Source organism: Mercenaria mercenaria, chromosome 14 (genome assembly GCF_021730395.1).
Source record: "Mercenaria mercenaria strain notata chromosome 14, MADL_Memer_1, whole genome shotgun sequence".
Lineage (NCBI taxonomy): Eukaryota > Metazoa > Mollusca > Bivalvia > Venerida > Veneridae > Mercenaria > Mercenaria mercenaria.
In genome coordinates this window covers 42939609-42955244 of record NC_069374.1, presented here as the reverse complement: position 1 = coordinate 42955244, position 15636 = coordinate 42939609, and the positions used below count along the sequence as shown (strand labels likewise).

Here is a 15636-nt window from a genome sequence, read left to right as displayed (position 1 = left end):
TAACTTAAATGATACCTTTTTGATAACTGGCCAAAAAAATGCTATATGAAAACAACTATAGGTTTTTATACATTTGTATATACAAATTTTAATCCAAGTCTTTTGTTATTTTAACATATTGTATCTATAGTACAATATCGTTTATATATTATTGACAGATATCAGTTCATTATGTTATACTGCAGTAGTGAAAATTAGTTGCCTTCCAGTAGGGGACTTTGTTTGTTCTGGGATCAATGAAACTGAGTGGGTGCACCAATTTTCCCCATTTTTAGCTCGACTATACAAAGTATAAGGAGAGCTATCCTACTCGACCCGGCGTCAGCGTCTTTCCGCGTCCCCACCTTGGTTAAAGTTTTTTTACACTTTCTCTTTTTAGCTCACCTGTCACATAGTGACAAGGTGAGCTTTTGTGATCACCCTTCATCAGTCCGTGCGTGCGTGCGTCCGTCCGTCTGTCAACAATTTCATGTCTGCACGATAGTGGTTTCATTTATGATTTTATTTTAACCAAACTTGCACACAACTTATATCACCATAAGATTACGGTTCCTTTCTTAAACTGGCCAGATCCCATTATGGGTTCCAGAGTTATGGCCCCTGAAAGGGCCAGAATTAGCTATTTTGACCTTGTCTGCACAATAGCAGCTTTATTTATGATTTGATTTTTACCAAACTGGCACACAACTTGTATCACCATAAGATCTTGGTTCCTTTCTTGAACTGGCCAGATTCCAATATGGGTTCCAGAGTTATGGCCCTTGAAAGGACCAGAATTAGCTATTTTGACCTTGTCTGCACAATAGCAGCTTTATTTATGATTTGATTTTTACCAAACTTGCACACAACTTGTATCACCATAAGATCTCGGTTCCTTTCTTGAACTGGCGAGATTCCATTATGGGTTCCAGAGTGATGGCCCATGAAAGGGCCAGAATTAGCTATTTTGACCTTGTCTGCACAATAGCAGCTTCACTATCCAGCAGTGAAGTTGTCGGGCACACTGTTTTCGTTTTTCCTTTCAATAACTTATTTATTATATGGAGAGATATTCTACTTACTTTTCACTTGAATATTTACTGCTTAAACAAAATTCACTGAGGTTCTTGGGCCTAACATTTACTGACTTTGAATTGCCATTTACTGCTGTGAGTTTGAAACCTTGCTTCAGGTGTTGGATTTTGTCATATAAGGAAGTCACGCTGCTGGCTTAGGGAAGGTAGGTAGTTTTACCCAGGTGTCTGCCTGGAGGAAGTCACGCTGCTGGCTTAGGGAAGGTAGGTAGTTCTACCCAGGTGTCTGCCTGGAGGAAGTCATGCTGCTGGCTTAGGGAAGGTAGGTAGTTCTACCCAGGTGTCTGCCTGGAGGAAGTCATGCTGCTGGCCTAGGGAAGGTAGGTAGTTCTACCCAGGTGTCTGCCTGGAGGAAGTCAGGCTGCTGGCTTAGGGAAGGTAGGTAGTTCTACCCAGGTGCCAGCTCGTGTCTTACATAATGCATGGAAGGTCACCTGGGGTCTTCCCCAACCATCAAAAGCTGGAATGTTGCCATATGAATTATAGTAGTGTCAGTGTGATGTTAACACAACAAAATGAGAAGCAAAGAGATTTATATGATTGCCTGACTTTAAAAGGTCAAGAACTTTTTAAGGTATAACTTTTGAATTAATATGATGTTGTTCGCTATGCAGGTGTTGATTATAGGTGGAGGTGATGGTGGTATATTAAGGGAGGTTGTCAAACATCCAGATGTTGAGCAGGTGGACCAATGTGAAATTGACGAGGTAACTATTTGAACATTTTGTCCTAGATCATTAGTTATCAGATATACATTACCATAGCAAATGAATAATCATTATCTGGTTCAACTGATGCCTTGGTATCTGAGTCCAAAATGTCTACCAGTGTCACCCCATTACTTTACAGTTTTTGAAATATTCGTTATAATATGATGCTTAGCTGTTTGTGAAGTATCATTTCATAATATAATGCATACTGGTATTAACAAAGATTTTTAGCTTAACTATTCAAAGAATAGGTAGTAACCAGTAACCACATGTGGGAATGGATTGAAACTTCACACACTTATTTCACTGTGAAGAACTTACTTACACTGCACAGGTTCAACAACTCTGTTTTGCTTTTTCTACAAAATTATGCCCCCTTTTCGACTTATATTTATTCAAATGAAAGGCTGTTGAATAGTCAGCTCTTGTTTTATGTTTTATTCTAACATGACTCGATTTGATTTCCAGTTAAACAAAGAAGAAAATCAAGCTCTGTTTATTCTGCGACAAATAACAGTTGAAGCGCAGACCGATAAGAGAGCATAATGAAGTTAATTATGATGTCAAATTGCCGTACGACGTCTGATATATTACTCCTCGGGTAAATGAAGTCCAGCATAATATTTATTAAAATATGTCATTGAGCATGTCAGAATGGAAACAATCAAGGCCTTCTTGTGATTTATCCTCTAATTTGGTTCATCGTTCAGATGCTTCAGTATTTAACCACTCGGGCTAACATCCCTGGTGGTTCAATTCCTACGCAACTGAACTCTGAACCATGGTAAATTAAACGATAAACCAATAGAAGGCCTTGATTATTTGTTAAATAATTTAAAGTCATAAAGTTTATTGTTACATGTTATATATATTTATAGAAAGTAATAGAAGTCTCCAAAAAGTATTTGCCTGAAATGGCAAAGAGTTACTCTAGTCCAAAGTTGAAGTTGCATGTTGGCGATGGTTTTGAGTACATGAAGAAACACCAGGGAGAGTATGATGTCATCATTACAGATTCTTCCGATCCTGATGGTTAGTTATATATTGTAGATCAGTCAGTGACACAAATAATAATCCTACCCATCTGTGCACCTGTATGACACCAGTTTAAAAAAGGAACAATGAACTAACTTTATGGTTAATGTTTTATATATGATGTATGATATTTTAGAAATAACATTTTTAGCTCACCTGTCACATAGTGGCAAGGTGAGCTTTTGTGATCGTCCGTCGTCAGTCCGTGCGTCAATAATTTCTTGTCTGCACGATAGAGGTTTCATTTATGATTTTATTTTAACCAAACTTGCACACAACTTGTATCACCATAAGATCTCGGTTCCTTTCTTGAACTGGCCAGATCCCATTTTGGGAAAGGGCCAAAATTAGATATTTTGACCTTGTCTGCGCAATAGCAGCTTTATTTATGATTTGATTTTTACCAAACTTGCATGCAACTTGTATCACCATAAGGTCTTAGTTCCTTTTTTAAACTGGCCAGATTCCATTATGGGTTCCAGAGTTATGGCCCCTGAAAGGGCCAGAATTAGCTATTTTGACCTTGTCTGCACAATAGCAGCTTCATTTATGATTTGATTTTAACCAAACTTGCACACAACTTGTATTACCATAAGATCTCGGTTCCTTTCTTGAACCAGTCAGATCCCATTATGGGTTCTGGAGTTATTGTCCCTAAAAGGGCCAAAATTAGCTATTTTGACCTTGTCTGCACAATAGCAGCTTCATTTATGATTTGATTTTAACCAAACTTGCACACAACTTGTATCACCACAAGATCTTGGCTCCTGTATTGAACTGGCCAGATTCCATCATGGGTTCCAGAGTTATGGCCCCTTAAAGGTCCAAAATTTGCTATTTTGGCCTTTGCAGCCATATAGAGGCTTCATTTATGGTTTGATTTGATACAAACTTCCAAAATATCTTCAACAACAATATATCTTGGATTCCATGACGAATCTGTCGGATCCAGTTGTAGGTTCCAGAGTTATTTTATATCTGATTACCTCCCCTGATTGTAATCAAAATGGATTTATATCAGTAAGTACTTACAGGACTTATTTGAAATGTCATTATTGTCATTAGTTGGACTGAGACAATCAGGGTAGATAACTATAGACTGATTTTATGTCAAATTACCTCCCTTTATTTCAAATTAAAATGGGTAACTAATGAAGATACTGATCTGAAATTTCATTTATGTCAACAGATGGACTTGGACAATCAGTGAACATACATATTGACTGAATTTATGACAAATTACCTCCCTTTATTTTTTATCTAAATGATTACCAGTACACCTTAGCAGCTTCTAATGAGATTGCTTTGAAACGTTATTTATGTCTTCCATGGTAAGAAATAATCATATTAGATAACTGTTGATTGAACATTTATCAATATGAATACTTTACTAATAATTTGTTGTATAGGCTTGTACTCTGTATCTTCTACATGCATATACCAATGCATGATTACCTCCCCTGATTTTAATAAAAATGAATTTATCTAGGTAAATATTTATAGTACTCATTTGAAATTTCATTATTGTCTTTAGTTGGACTGAGGCAATCAGGGTAGATAGCTATGGACTGATTTTATATCAAATTACCTCCCTTTGTTTCAAATTAAAATGGGTGTATCTCAGTAACCAATGAAGATACTGATTTGAAATGTCATTTGTGCCATCAGATGGACTCGGACAATCAGGGTAGATAACTTTTAACTGAATTTATGACAAATTACCTCCCTTTATTTTATGTAAATGAATATATATCAGCATCACCTAATGAGATTGGTTTTAAATGTTATTTCAGTCTTCGTGGGTAAGGATTAGTCATGTTAGTACAAAAATGCAGCATTTGAGCCTAGGACCCTCAAACTTGGTATGGAAATCGGCCCTGACTAGGTCAAAGGGACTGTTACAAGAAAATGTTTATCCTGGTGATATTTAATGTGTTTGCCTATGTGATCTATGTTAAAACTTGATCTTATCATTTAGAGCAATGGTACTCAGGTGAGCGATATAGGGCCATTTTGGCCCTCTTGTTTTCCTATTAAAGGGTATATCAATGTATTGATTGTTTCTGTTATATTTCAGGACCAGCAGAGTCATTATTTAAGCAGTCATATTATGAGCTGATGAAAACAGCATTAAAACCTGATGGTATGCTCTCATGTCAAGGTACGTTATAACCTGATGGTATACTCTTGTGTCAAGGTATGTTATAACCTGATGGTATACTCTTGTGTCAAGGTACGTTATAACCTGATGGTATACTCTTGTGTCAAGGTACGTTATAACCTGATGGTATACTCTTGTGTCAAGGTACGTTATAACCTGATGGTATACTCTTGTGTCAAGGTATGTTATAACCTGATGGTATACTCTTGTGTCAAGGTATGTTATAACCTGATGGTATACTCTTGTGTCAAGGTACGTTATAACCTGATGGTATACTCTTGTGTCAAGGTACGTTATAACCTGATGGTATACTCTTGTGTCAAGGTACGTTATAACCTGATGGTATATTTTTGTGTTAAGGTACGTTGTAAGCTGACGGTATATTTTTGTGTCAAGGTACGTTGTAACCTGACGATATATTTTTGTGTCAAGGTACGTTGTAACCTGATGGTATATTTTTGTGTCAAGGTACGTTGTAAGCTGACGGTATACTCTTGTGTCAAGGTACGTTACAACCTGATGGTATACTCTTGTGTCAAGGTATGTTATAACCTGATGGTATACTCTTGTGTCAAGGTACGTTATAACCTGATGGTATACTCTTGTGTCAAGGTACGTTATAACCTGATGGTATACTCTTGTGTCAAGGTACGTTATAACCTGATGGTATATTTTTGTGTTAAGGTACGTTGTAACCTGACGGTATATTTTTGTGTCAAGGTACGTTGTAACCTGACTGTATATTTTTGTGTCAAGGTACGTTGTAACCTGATGGTATATTTTTGTGTCAAGGTACGTTATAACCTGATGGTATATTTTTGTGTCAAGGTACGTTATAACCTGATGGTATATTTTTGTGTCAAGGTACGTTATAACCTGATGGTATATTTTTGTGTCAAGGTACGTTATAACCTGATGGTATATTTTTGTGTCAAGGTACGTTATAACCTGATGGTATACTCTTGTGTCAAGGTACGTTATAACCTGATGGTATATTTTTGTGTCAAGGTATGTTGTAAGCTGACGGTATACTCTTGTGTCAAGATACGTTGTAACCTGATGGTATACTCTTGTGTCAAGGTACCTTACAACCTGACGGTATACTGTCTTATCAAGGTATGTTATAATTGATGGTATAGTACTCTTGTGTCTAGGTACATTACATCCTGATGGTATACTCTTGTGTCAAGGTACGTTACAACCTGATGGTATACTCTCATGTCAAGGTAGGTTATTACCTGACGGTATACTCTCATGTCAAGGTACGTTGTAACCTGACGGTATACTCTATAAAATGATTTTCAATTCCGAACACCAGTTCTAGGAACGTTACAACCTAACTGTATACTCTTTGTGTCAAGGTACCTTATAACCTGACAATTTACTCTTATCAAGGTTCGTTACAACCTAACTGTATACTCTTGTGTCAAGGTACGTTATAACCTGATGGTATACTCTCGTGTCAAGGTAGGTTATTACCTGATGGTATACTCTCAAGTCAAGGTAGGTTATTACCTGATGGTATACTCTCATGTCAAGGTATGTTGTAACCTGACGGTATACTCTATAAAATGATTTTCAATTCCGAACACCAGTTCTAGGAACGTTACAACCTTACTGTATACTCTTGTGTCAAGGTACTATATAACCTGACAATTTACTCTTATCAAGGTACGTTACAACCTAACTGTATACTCTTGTGTCAAGGTAAGTTACAACCTGATGGTATACTCTCGTGTCAATGTAGGTTATTACCTGATGATATACTCTTGAGTCAAGGTACGTTAAAACCTGTTTGTATACTCTAGTGTCAAGGCAAGTTATAACCAGATGTTATACTGTCGTTTAAGGTAGGTCATAACCTCATCGGTATACTCTCCTGTTATGGTAAGTTATATTCTGATGGTATACTCTGGAGTCAAGTTAAGTTTAAGTTAGTTAAAATGCGATAGTAAATCAGTGTTTCAAGGTTAGTTAAAGTCTGATTATATTTCTACATGTCGAGAAGTTAAAGCTTGATGGTATACTGTCATGTCAAGGTAAGTAGATTTCTGTAAAAGTTTTTTCCTAACAGCATGAGTAAAGTGATGTTTAAGTTCATTATAGTTACAGGCTGTTGTTGGTAGAAAAAAGGTTTGTAAGTATTTAGCTCATCTAACCACGTAATAAGTAAGTGTATTGTACACTTTGATATTAAGTCAGTTGTCTGTGAATGATATAATTTTATGACAAGAAAAATAAGCATGCAATCATTACACAGGAGAAAATATGTTCTACAGAATCTTAAGTGTATTAATTTATTATTACAGCTGTAATATATGGACATAAATGTATTTCTTTCTAGGTGAGTGTTTGTGGCTTCACATGGATCTCATCAAAAAAATGCTGACATTCTGCAAGAATCTGTTTCCTGTAACTGATTACGCCTTCACAACTATACCTACCTACCCTAGTGGTCAAATTGGATTTGTACTGTGCAGTAAAAATCCTGTAAGTTTGCTTATAATTCAGTTTATGAACATCACATTATCTACTACAGAATTATATTTATGTCTCCCCCATAGGAAGGGGAGATATTGTTTTTGCCTTTACCGTCTATCCATCCGCATTAAGCTTGCCCGGCTTGCACAGGTCAAACTGCTGGCCAGATTTTGATGAAACTTCACAGGAGTGATCAGTACCAAGCCTAGTTGGGCATATCGCCAATGCATTCTGCTTCGCAGCACAAAATGGCAGCCAGAGCTAAAAATAGAAAAATATTGTCCGGCTTTCACAGGTCAAACTGCTGGACAGATTTCGACAGAACTTCATAGGAATAATCAGTACCAAGCCTAGTTGTGCATATCGCTGACACGTTTTGCATTCGCTGCACAGAATGACTGCCAGAGGTAAAGGTATACATAGAGGGGAGACATGTTTTTGTGACAAAAACACCTACTTTATAAAATGATTTTCAATTCCATACACCAGTTCTAGGCTTTATTTTACATTTTCCGGATTAATGGCGTTATGACATCACCTCCAGTTTATCAAACGTCCAGAACTACCTTAAGTCACAAAAAGATCTCGGTTCCTATAGAAAATTGGCAAGATTCCCTCATGAGTTCTAGAGTTTCTATTTTGGCACTTTCAGCCATATACAGGTTTCATTTATGCTTTGATTTGATACAAACTTACACAGAATGTTTATCTTAATGATCTCTAGGTCAGGTTTGAAACTAGATCATGTTGGGTAAAAAACGAGGTCACCAGGTCAAATCAAAGAAAAGGCTTGTTAAGACCCTGGAGGCCACATTTATGACCATATCTTTATGAAACTTGGTCAGATTGTTTATCTTGATGATTCCTATGCCAGGTTCAAATCTGGGTCATATTGGGTCAAAAACTAGCTCACTCGATCAAATCAAAAAAAAAGCTTGTTAACACTCTTGAGGCCATATTTATGACCCTATATTCGTGAAACTTGGTCAAAATGTTTATCTTGATGATTCCTAGGCTAAGTTTGGAACTGGGCATATTTAACAGGTGAACAATATAGGATTACATGACCCTCTTGTTTAAAGACCTGCTCCAGTCCTACCTTTTAACCTTAAATTGTCACTTAAAAAGCATGAAAATCCTGACGCCTGTCGAAATAGAATCAGGGTATAATATAATATATATTGAAACGAAGTAAACTACCTGTGGTTTTGCGTGCTAAAGTGTGGCCTGTGGCTGTTAATTGTTACCTATGTAATCATGGGTTGCATACACACAAAAGAATTTGAATAGCCGCGGAGCAGGGCTTTAAATGAACGTTACATCAAGTTTTTGGGAAAAAATAGCAATTGTTGAACATAAAGCCTGTTACTTGTTTTGGATTTGCATTAAATTTTAAGTTTTGATCACATACAATTATTTGAATTGCATATTTTGCAATTTTTTGGGGTACTTAGGGAAATATGCAGCTTATCTGTTGCTCTGATGTAATATTGACCCTTATAGGAACATGTAATTTTAGGATATGGTATTTATTTAGAGAACCTACAGGTATGTTAAATGATGTGACATAGACTCTTTAGGATATGGTATTCTGAGACCCTTCACTTGCATTAAGTAATGTAACACAAACTCCTGTAGGATAAAGTACTCAGAGAAACTATACATAGCTTAAATGATGTAACATGAACATTGAGGTTGAATGATGAACATTGACTGTTTTAGGGTACAGTATTCAGAGAACCTTTATGTAACATTCACTGTTTCAGGATAGAGTATTTAGAGAATCTATACATTGGTTAAATGATGCAACATTCACTTTTTTAGGATACAGTACTCAGAGAACCTATGCGTACGCTAAATGATGTAATATTATCTGTTTTAGGATACAGTATTTAGAGAACCTATACAAAGGTTAAATGAAGTAATATTGACTATTTTAGGATACAGTATTCAGAGAACCTATTCATAGGTTAAATGATTTAACATTTACTGTTTAAGAATACAGTATTCAGAGAACCTATACAAAGGTTAAATGAAGTAATATTGACTATTTTAGGATACAGTATTCAGAGAACCTATACAAAGGTTAAATGAAGTAATATTGACTATTTTAGGATACAGTATTCAGAGAACCTATACAAAGGTTAAATGAAGTAATATTGACTATTTTAGGATACAGTATTCAGAGAACCTATACAAAGGTTAAATGAAGTAATATTGACTGTTTTAGGATACAGTATTCAGAGAACCTATTCATAGGTTAAATGATTTAACATTTACTGTTTAAGGATACAGTATTCAGAGAACCTATACAAAGGTTAAATGAAGTAATATTGACTATTTTAGGATACAGTATTCAGAGAACATATTCATAGGTTAAATGATTTAACATTTACTGTTTAAAGATACAGTATTCAGAGAACCTATACAAAGGTTAAATGAAGTAATATTGACTATTTTAGGATACAGTATTCAGAGAACCTATTCATAGGTTAAATGATTTAACATTTACTGTTTAAAGATACAGTATTCAGAGAACCTATACAAAGGTTAAATGAAGTAATATTGACTATTTTAGGATACAGTATTCAGAGAACCTATACAAAGGTTAAATGAAGTAATATTGACTATTTTAGGATACAGTATTCAGAGAACCTATACAAAGGTTAAATGAAGTAATATTGACTATTTTAGGATACAGTATTCAGAGAACCTATTCATAGGTTAAATGATTTAACATTTACTGTTTAAGGATACAGTATTCAGAGAACCTATACAAAGGTTAAATGAAGTAATATTGACTATTTTAGGATACAGTATTCAGAGAACATATTCATAGGGTAAATGATTTAACATTTACTGTTTAAGGATACAGTGTTCAGAGAGCCTTTCTGTAGGTTAAATGATGTAACATTGACTCTTTCAGGATACAGTGTTCAGAGAAACTTTATGTAGGTTAAATGATGTAACATTCACTGTTTCAGGATACAGTATTCAGAGAACCTATATGTAGGCTAAATGATTTAACATTGACTCTTTTAGGATACAGTATTCAGAGAAACTTTATGTATGTTAAATGATGTAACATTCACTGTTTTAGGATACAGTATTCAGAGAACCTATACAAAGGTTAAATGAAGTAATATTGACTATTTTAGGATACAGTATTCAGAGAACATATTCATAGGTTAAATGATGTAACATTCACTGTTTTAGGATACAGTATTCAGAGAGCCTTTATGTAGGTTAAATGATGTAACATTGACTCTTTCAGGATACAGTGTTCAGAGAAACTTTATGTAGGTTAAATGATGTAACATTCACTGTTTCAGGATACAGTATTCAGAGAACCTATATGTAGGCTAAATGATTTAACATTGACTCTTTTAGGATACAGTATTCAGAGAAACTTTATGTATGTTAAATGATGTAACATTCACTGTTTTAGGATACAGTATTCAGAGAACCTTTATGTAGGTTAAATGATGTAACATTGACTCTTTCAGGATACAGTGTTCAAAGAAACTTTATGTAGGTTAAATGATGTAACATTCACTGTTTTAGGATACAGTGTTCAGAGAACCTATACGTAGGCTAAATGATATAACATTCACTGTTTTAGGATACAGTATTCAGAGAATCTATACGTAGGCTAAATGATATAACATTGACTGTTTTAGGATACAGTATTCAGAGAATCTATACGTAGGCTAAATGATATAACATTGACTGTTTTAGGATACAGTGTTCATTACTGATAGATAACATTGACTGTTTCAGGATAATGTATTCAGAGAACCTATATGTAGGCTAAATGATGTAACATTGACTCTTTTTGGATACAGTATTCAGAGAAACTTTATGAAACTATATTAAATGATGTAACATTCACTGTTTCAGGATATAGTGTTCAGAGAACCTATACCTAGGCTAAATGATGTAACATTGACTCTTATAGGATACAGTATTCAGAGAAACTTTATGAAACTATGTTAAATGATGTAACATTCACTGTTTCAGGATACAGTGTTCATTACTGATAGATAACATTGACTGTTTCAGGGTATAGTATTCAGAGAATTTATACGTAGGCTAAATAATGTAACATTCACAGTTTCAGGAAACAGTATTCAAAGAATCTATACGTAGGCTAAATGATGTAACATTCACTGTTTCAGGATACAGTATTCAGAGAACCTATACGTAGGCTAAATTTCAGGATACAGTATTCAGAGAACCTATACATAGGCTAAATGATGTAACATTGACTCTTTTAGGATACAGTATTCAGAGAAACTTTATGAAACTATGTTAAATGATGTAACATTCACAGTTTCAGGATACAGTGTTCATTACTGATAGATAACATTGACTGTTTCAGGATATAGTATTCAGAGAATCTATACGTAGGCTAAATGATGTAACATTCACGGTTTCAGGAAACAGTATTCAAAGAACCTATACATAGGCTAAATGATGTAACATTCACTGTTTCAGGATACAGTATTCAGAGAACCTATACGTAGGCTAAATGATGTAACATTGACTCTTTTAGGATACAGTATTCAGAGAAACTTTATGAAACTATGTTAAATGATGTAACATTCACTGTTTCAGGATACAGTGTACAGAGAACCTATACGTAGGCTAAATGATGTAACATTCACTGTTTCAGGATACAGTATTCAGAGAATCTATATGTAGGCTAAAAGATGTAACATTCACTGTTTCAGAATACAGTATTCAGCGAACCTATATGTAGGCTAAATGATGTAACATTCACTGTTTCAGGATACAGTATTCAGCGAACCTATACGTAGGCTAAATGATGTAACATTCACTGTTTCAGGATACAGTATTCAGCGAACCTATACGTAGGCTAAATGATGTAACATTCACTGTTTCAGGATACAGTATTCAGAGAACCTATACATAGGCTAAATGATGTAACATTGACTCTTTTAGGATACAGTATTCAGAGAAACTTTATTAAACTACAGTGAAACACCGCTCGCTCGAGGTCGCAAGGGGATGAGCAAAATGCTCGAGTTATCCATGGTTTCGAGCAACCCAAACATTGACCAACATACGAAGAAAATTGAAGTTTGTTTTACCAATTGTCATCGAGACCATTTGCAGAGGAAACGGTGATGCGTAATCATAACACACTCGTGACGTTTTCACAAAAACATATTGCAAATGTTATTTATGATAGATCGTAAATGGCACATGTGAAGAAACAGCTAAGACATTTTATTTTCATGTTTTTTGGGGTTTTTTTATTTTAAATACTGTAATCGAATTGCAATTTTCTTCTCCAAATTAAGATCTCATAATTATTGTCTCAATTTTATGAAAAGGCTATCTCATTTCCTTTATTTGCGTGCAAACAACTGTTGATTAAAATATTAAGACCTCATAATTATCTCCTCGATCCCACAGAAAAAAGTAACAATAACAATTTTGATCAGTAAAATTTTTCTTACACCTTTCATCAATAATTAATCTCATTATCAGGTCAAATATACCGACAAACATACATTTAAGTTAGTCGGGGAATAGACCATGCAATTCTCACGGCGTGCGAAAATTTTAAATTAACCGATACATTCTGACCGCCGAAGGTGTGAAAAATTTTGACACCTCTGCTCGAGTTTGCCATAAGCAACAAAGAGTAAATTAATACACAGGGACCAGGTGTCATGCTCGAGCGATCGAGTTATCGATGCTCGACCCAGCCATGGTAATTTCACATAGAAAATAGAAGGAAAATCGGCCGGGACCACATGAATTGCTCGAGCGAGCCCGGGTGCTCGAGTCATCGATGCTCGAGCGAGCGGTGTTTCACTGTATGTTAAATGATGTAACATTCACTGTTTCAGGATACAGTGTACAGAGAACCTATACGTAGGCTAAATGATGTAACATTCACTGTTTCAGGATACAGTATTCAGAGAACCTATACGTAGGCTAAATGATGTAGAAGTTCAGCAAATGGATCTCAAATATTACAACACAGATATTCACAAAGCTGCCTTTGTTCTACCAGAGTTTGCAAGAAAGGTAAGATTTTGCTACTTTCTCAATATACAATTTTTTAGCCTCCCTTTGAGGAAGAGGAAATGTATTGTTTTGCTCATTCCAGCATAAAACAGCTGTTCTTTTAACTTCCCTGGAGACCAAACGTATGTAAACAGAGAGATTTTCATGCTCACATGCCGTTAAAGCACCTTATATGCATGTTCCGTTGCAAAGTGTAAATGTATTACAGCGCAGAAATTGATTATTAAAAAGGAAATGATGTCAACATGATATAACAAGGCAGATATTTCTGTGCATCTCAGAGAAAAATAGTAATATTGTGGGACAATATAGTCATTTATTAATTTGTACACACATTATGCTGGAATAGAATAGTGTTAGTGCATGTTCATTTTGTGTTATAACATCTTAAGAATCCTGAGGAATACCTTGGTACCCTTACCCTGCCGAGCTTGGACACTAACTAGTCCCTCATGATTCTGTAGATGTTTTAACACCCAAAGAAACATGTTTTATCCCTGCATTGTTGGTAGGTCTGTCTGTTGGTTGGTAAAACATATAGTTTCCTTTCCAAAGCTAGCGAATGCCTGGTCAAGTAGTTGTCATACACAATAGGATGATTGTCTATGCTTAGTAGATGACCCCTGTTGTTTTGGCAGTCAGTCACCCAATTCTGTTGGTTTGGGTATTAGTAGGTCATAGGTCTCTGTGACCTGTAGACTGAGAACAGTTTCCATTTTATAATGAAAGAATGCCTTGGCTGTCAGTTTTCATAGGATGGTTGACTATAGTCTGGAAATGACCTCTGATGTTTTTAGCTCACCTGTCACATAGTGACAGGGTGAGCTTTTGTGATCGCCCTTCGTCCATCGTCCTTCCGTCGTCCGTCCACAACTTCTTGTGAACAAGATAGAGACAACATTTTGCAAGCAATTTTGATCAAACTTGTACAAAACTTGTATTGGCATGATATCTCAGTTCCCTTCAAAAACTGGCCAAAACCCATCATGGGTTCTAGAGGTATTGCCCCTTAAAGGGCCAGAATTTGCTATTTTTGTGCGTCAACAATTTCTTGTCTGCACGATAGTGGTTTCATTTATGATTTTATTTTAACCAAACTTGCACACAACTTGTATCACTATAAGATCTTGGTTCCTTTCTTCAACCGGCCAGATCCCATTATGGGTTCCAGAGTTATGGCCCCTGAAGGGCCAAAATTAGCTATTTTGACCTTGTCTGCACAATAGCAGCTTCATTTATGATTTGACTTTTTACCAAACTTGCACACCACTTGTGTCACCGTAAGATCTTGGTTCCTTTCTTGAACTGGCCAAATTCCATTATGTGTTCCAGAGTTATGGCCCCTGAAATGGCCAAAATTAGCTATTTTGACCTTGTCTGCACAATAGCAGCGTCATTTATGATTTGAATTTAATTAAACTAGCAGAATACTTGTGTCATCATAAGATCTCAGTTTTTTTCTTGAATCAACCAGATCCCATTATGTGTTCCAGAGTTATGGCCCATAAAAGAGCCAAAATTAGCTTTTTTGACCTTGTCTGCACCATAGCAGCTTCATTTATGATTTTATTTTAACCAAACTTGCACACAACTTGTATCACCATAAGATTTTGGTTCTTTTCTTCAACCGGCCAGATCCCATTATGGGTTCCAGAGTTATGGCCCCTGAAGAGCCAAAATTAGCTATTTTGACCGTGTCTGCACAATAGCAGCTTCATTTATGATTTGATTTTTACCAAACTTGCACACCACTTGTGTCACCGTGAGATCTTGGTTACTTTCTTGAACTGGCCAAATTCCATTATGTGTTCCAGAGTTATGGCCCCTGAAATGGCCAAAATTAGCTATTTTGACCTTGTCTGCACAATAGGAGCGTCATTTATGATTTGAATTTAATTAAACTTGCAGAAAACTTGTGTCATCATAAGATCTCAGTTCCTTTCTTGAATCAACCAGATCCCATTATGTGTTCCAGAGTTATGGCCCATAAAAGAGCCAAAATTAGCTTTTTTGACCTTGTCTGCACCATAGCAGCTTCATTTATGATTTGATTTTAATCAAATTTGCACAAAACTTGTGTCACCATAAGATCTTGGTTCCTTTCTGGAACTGA

The 15636-nt window shown here is 35.7% G+C and overlaps 1 protein-coding gene across 5 annotated transcripts in view; it reads left to right on the top strand.

Moving 5' to 3' along the window:
- Nucleotides 1-15636, top strand: part of LOC123527375 (spermidine synthase-like) — a 30084-nt gene that overhangs the window by 11189 nt on the left and 3259 nt on the right. The window contains exons 3-7 of one of the 5 annotated variants that reach the window (XM_053523331.1): nt 1688-1780; nt 2662-2815; nt 4896-4979; nt 7324-7469; nt 13401-13523. In XM_053523331.1, the coding sequence (XP_053379306.1) occupies nt 1688-1780; nt 2662-2815; nt 4896-4979; nt 7324-7469; nt 13401-13523 (600 nt within the window). The other 4 variants (XM_053523332.1, XM_053523334.1, XM_053523333.1 and 1 more) reach the window with 4 other exon arrangements.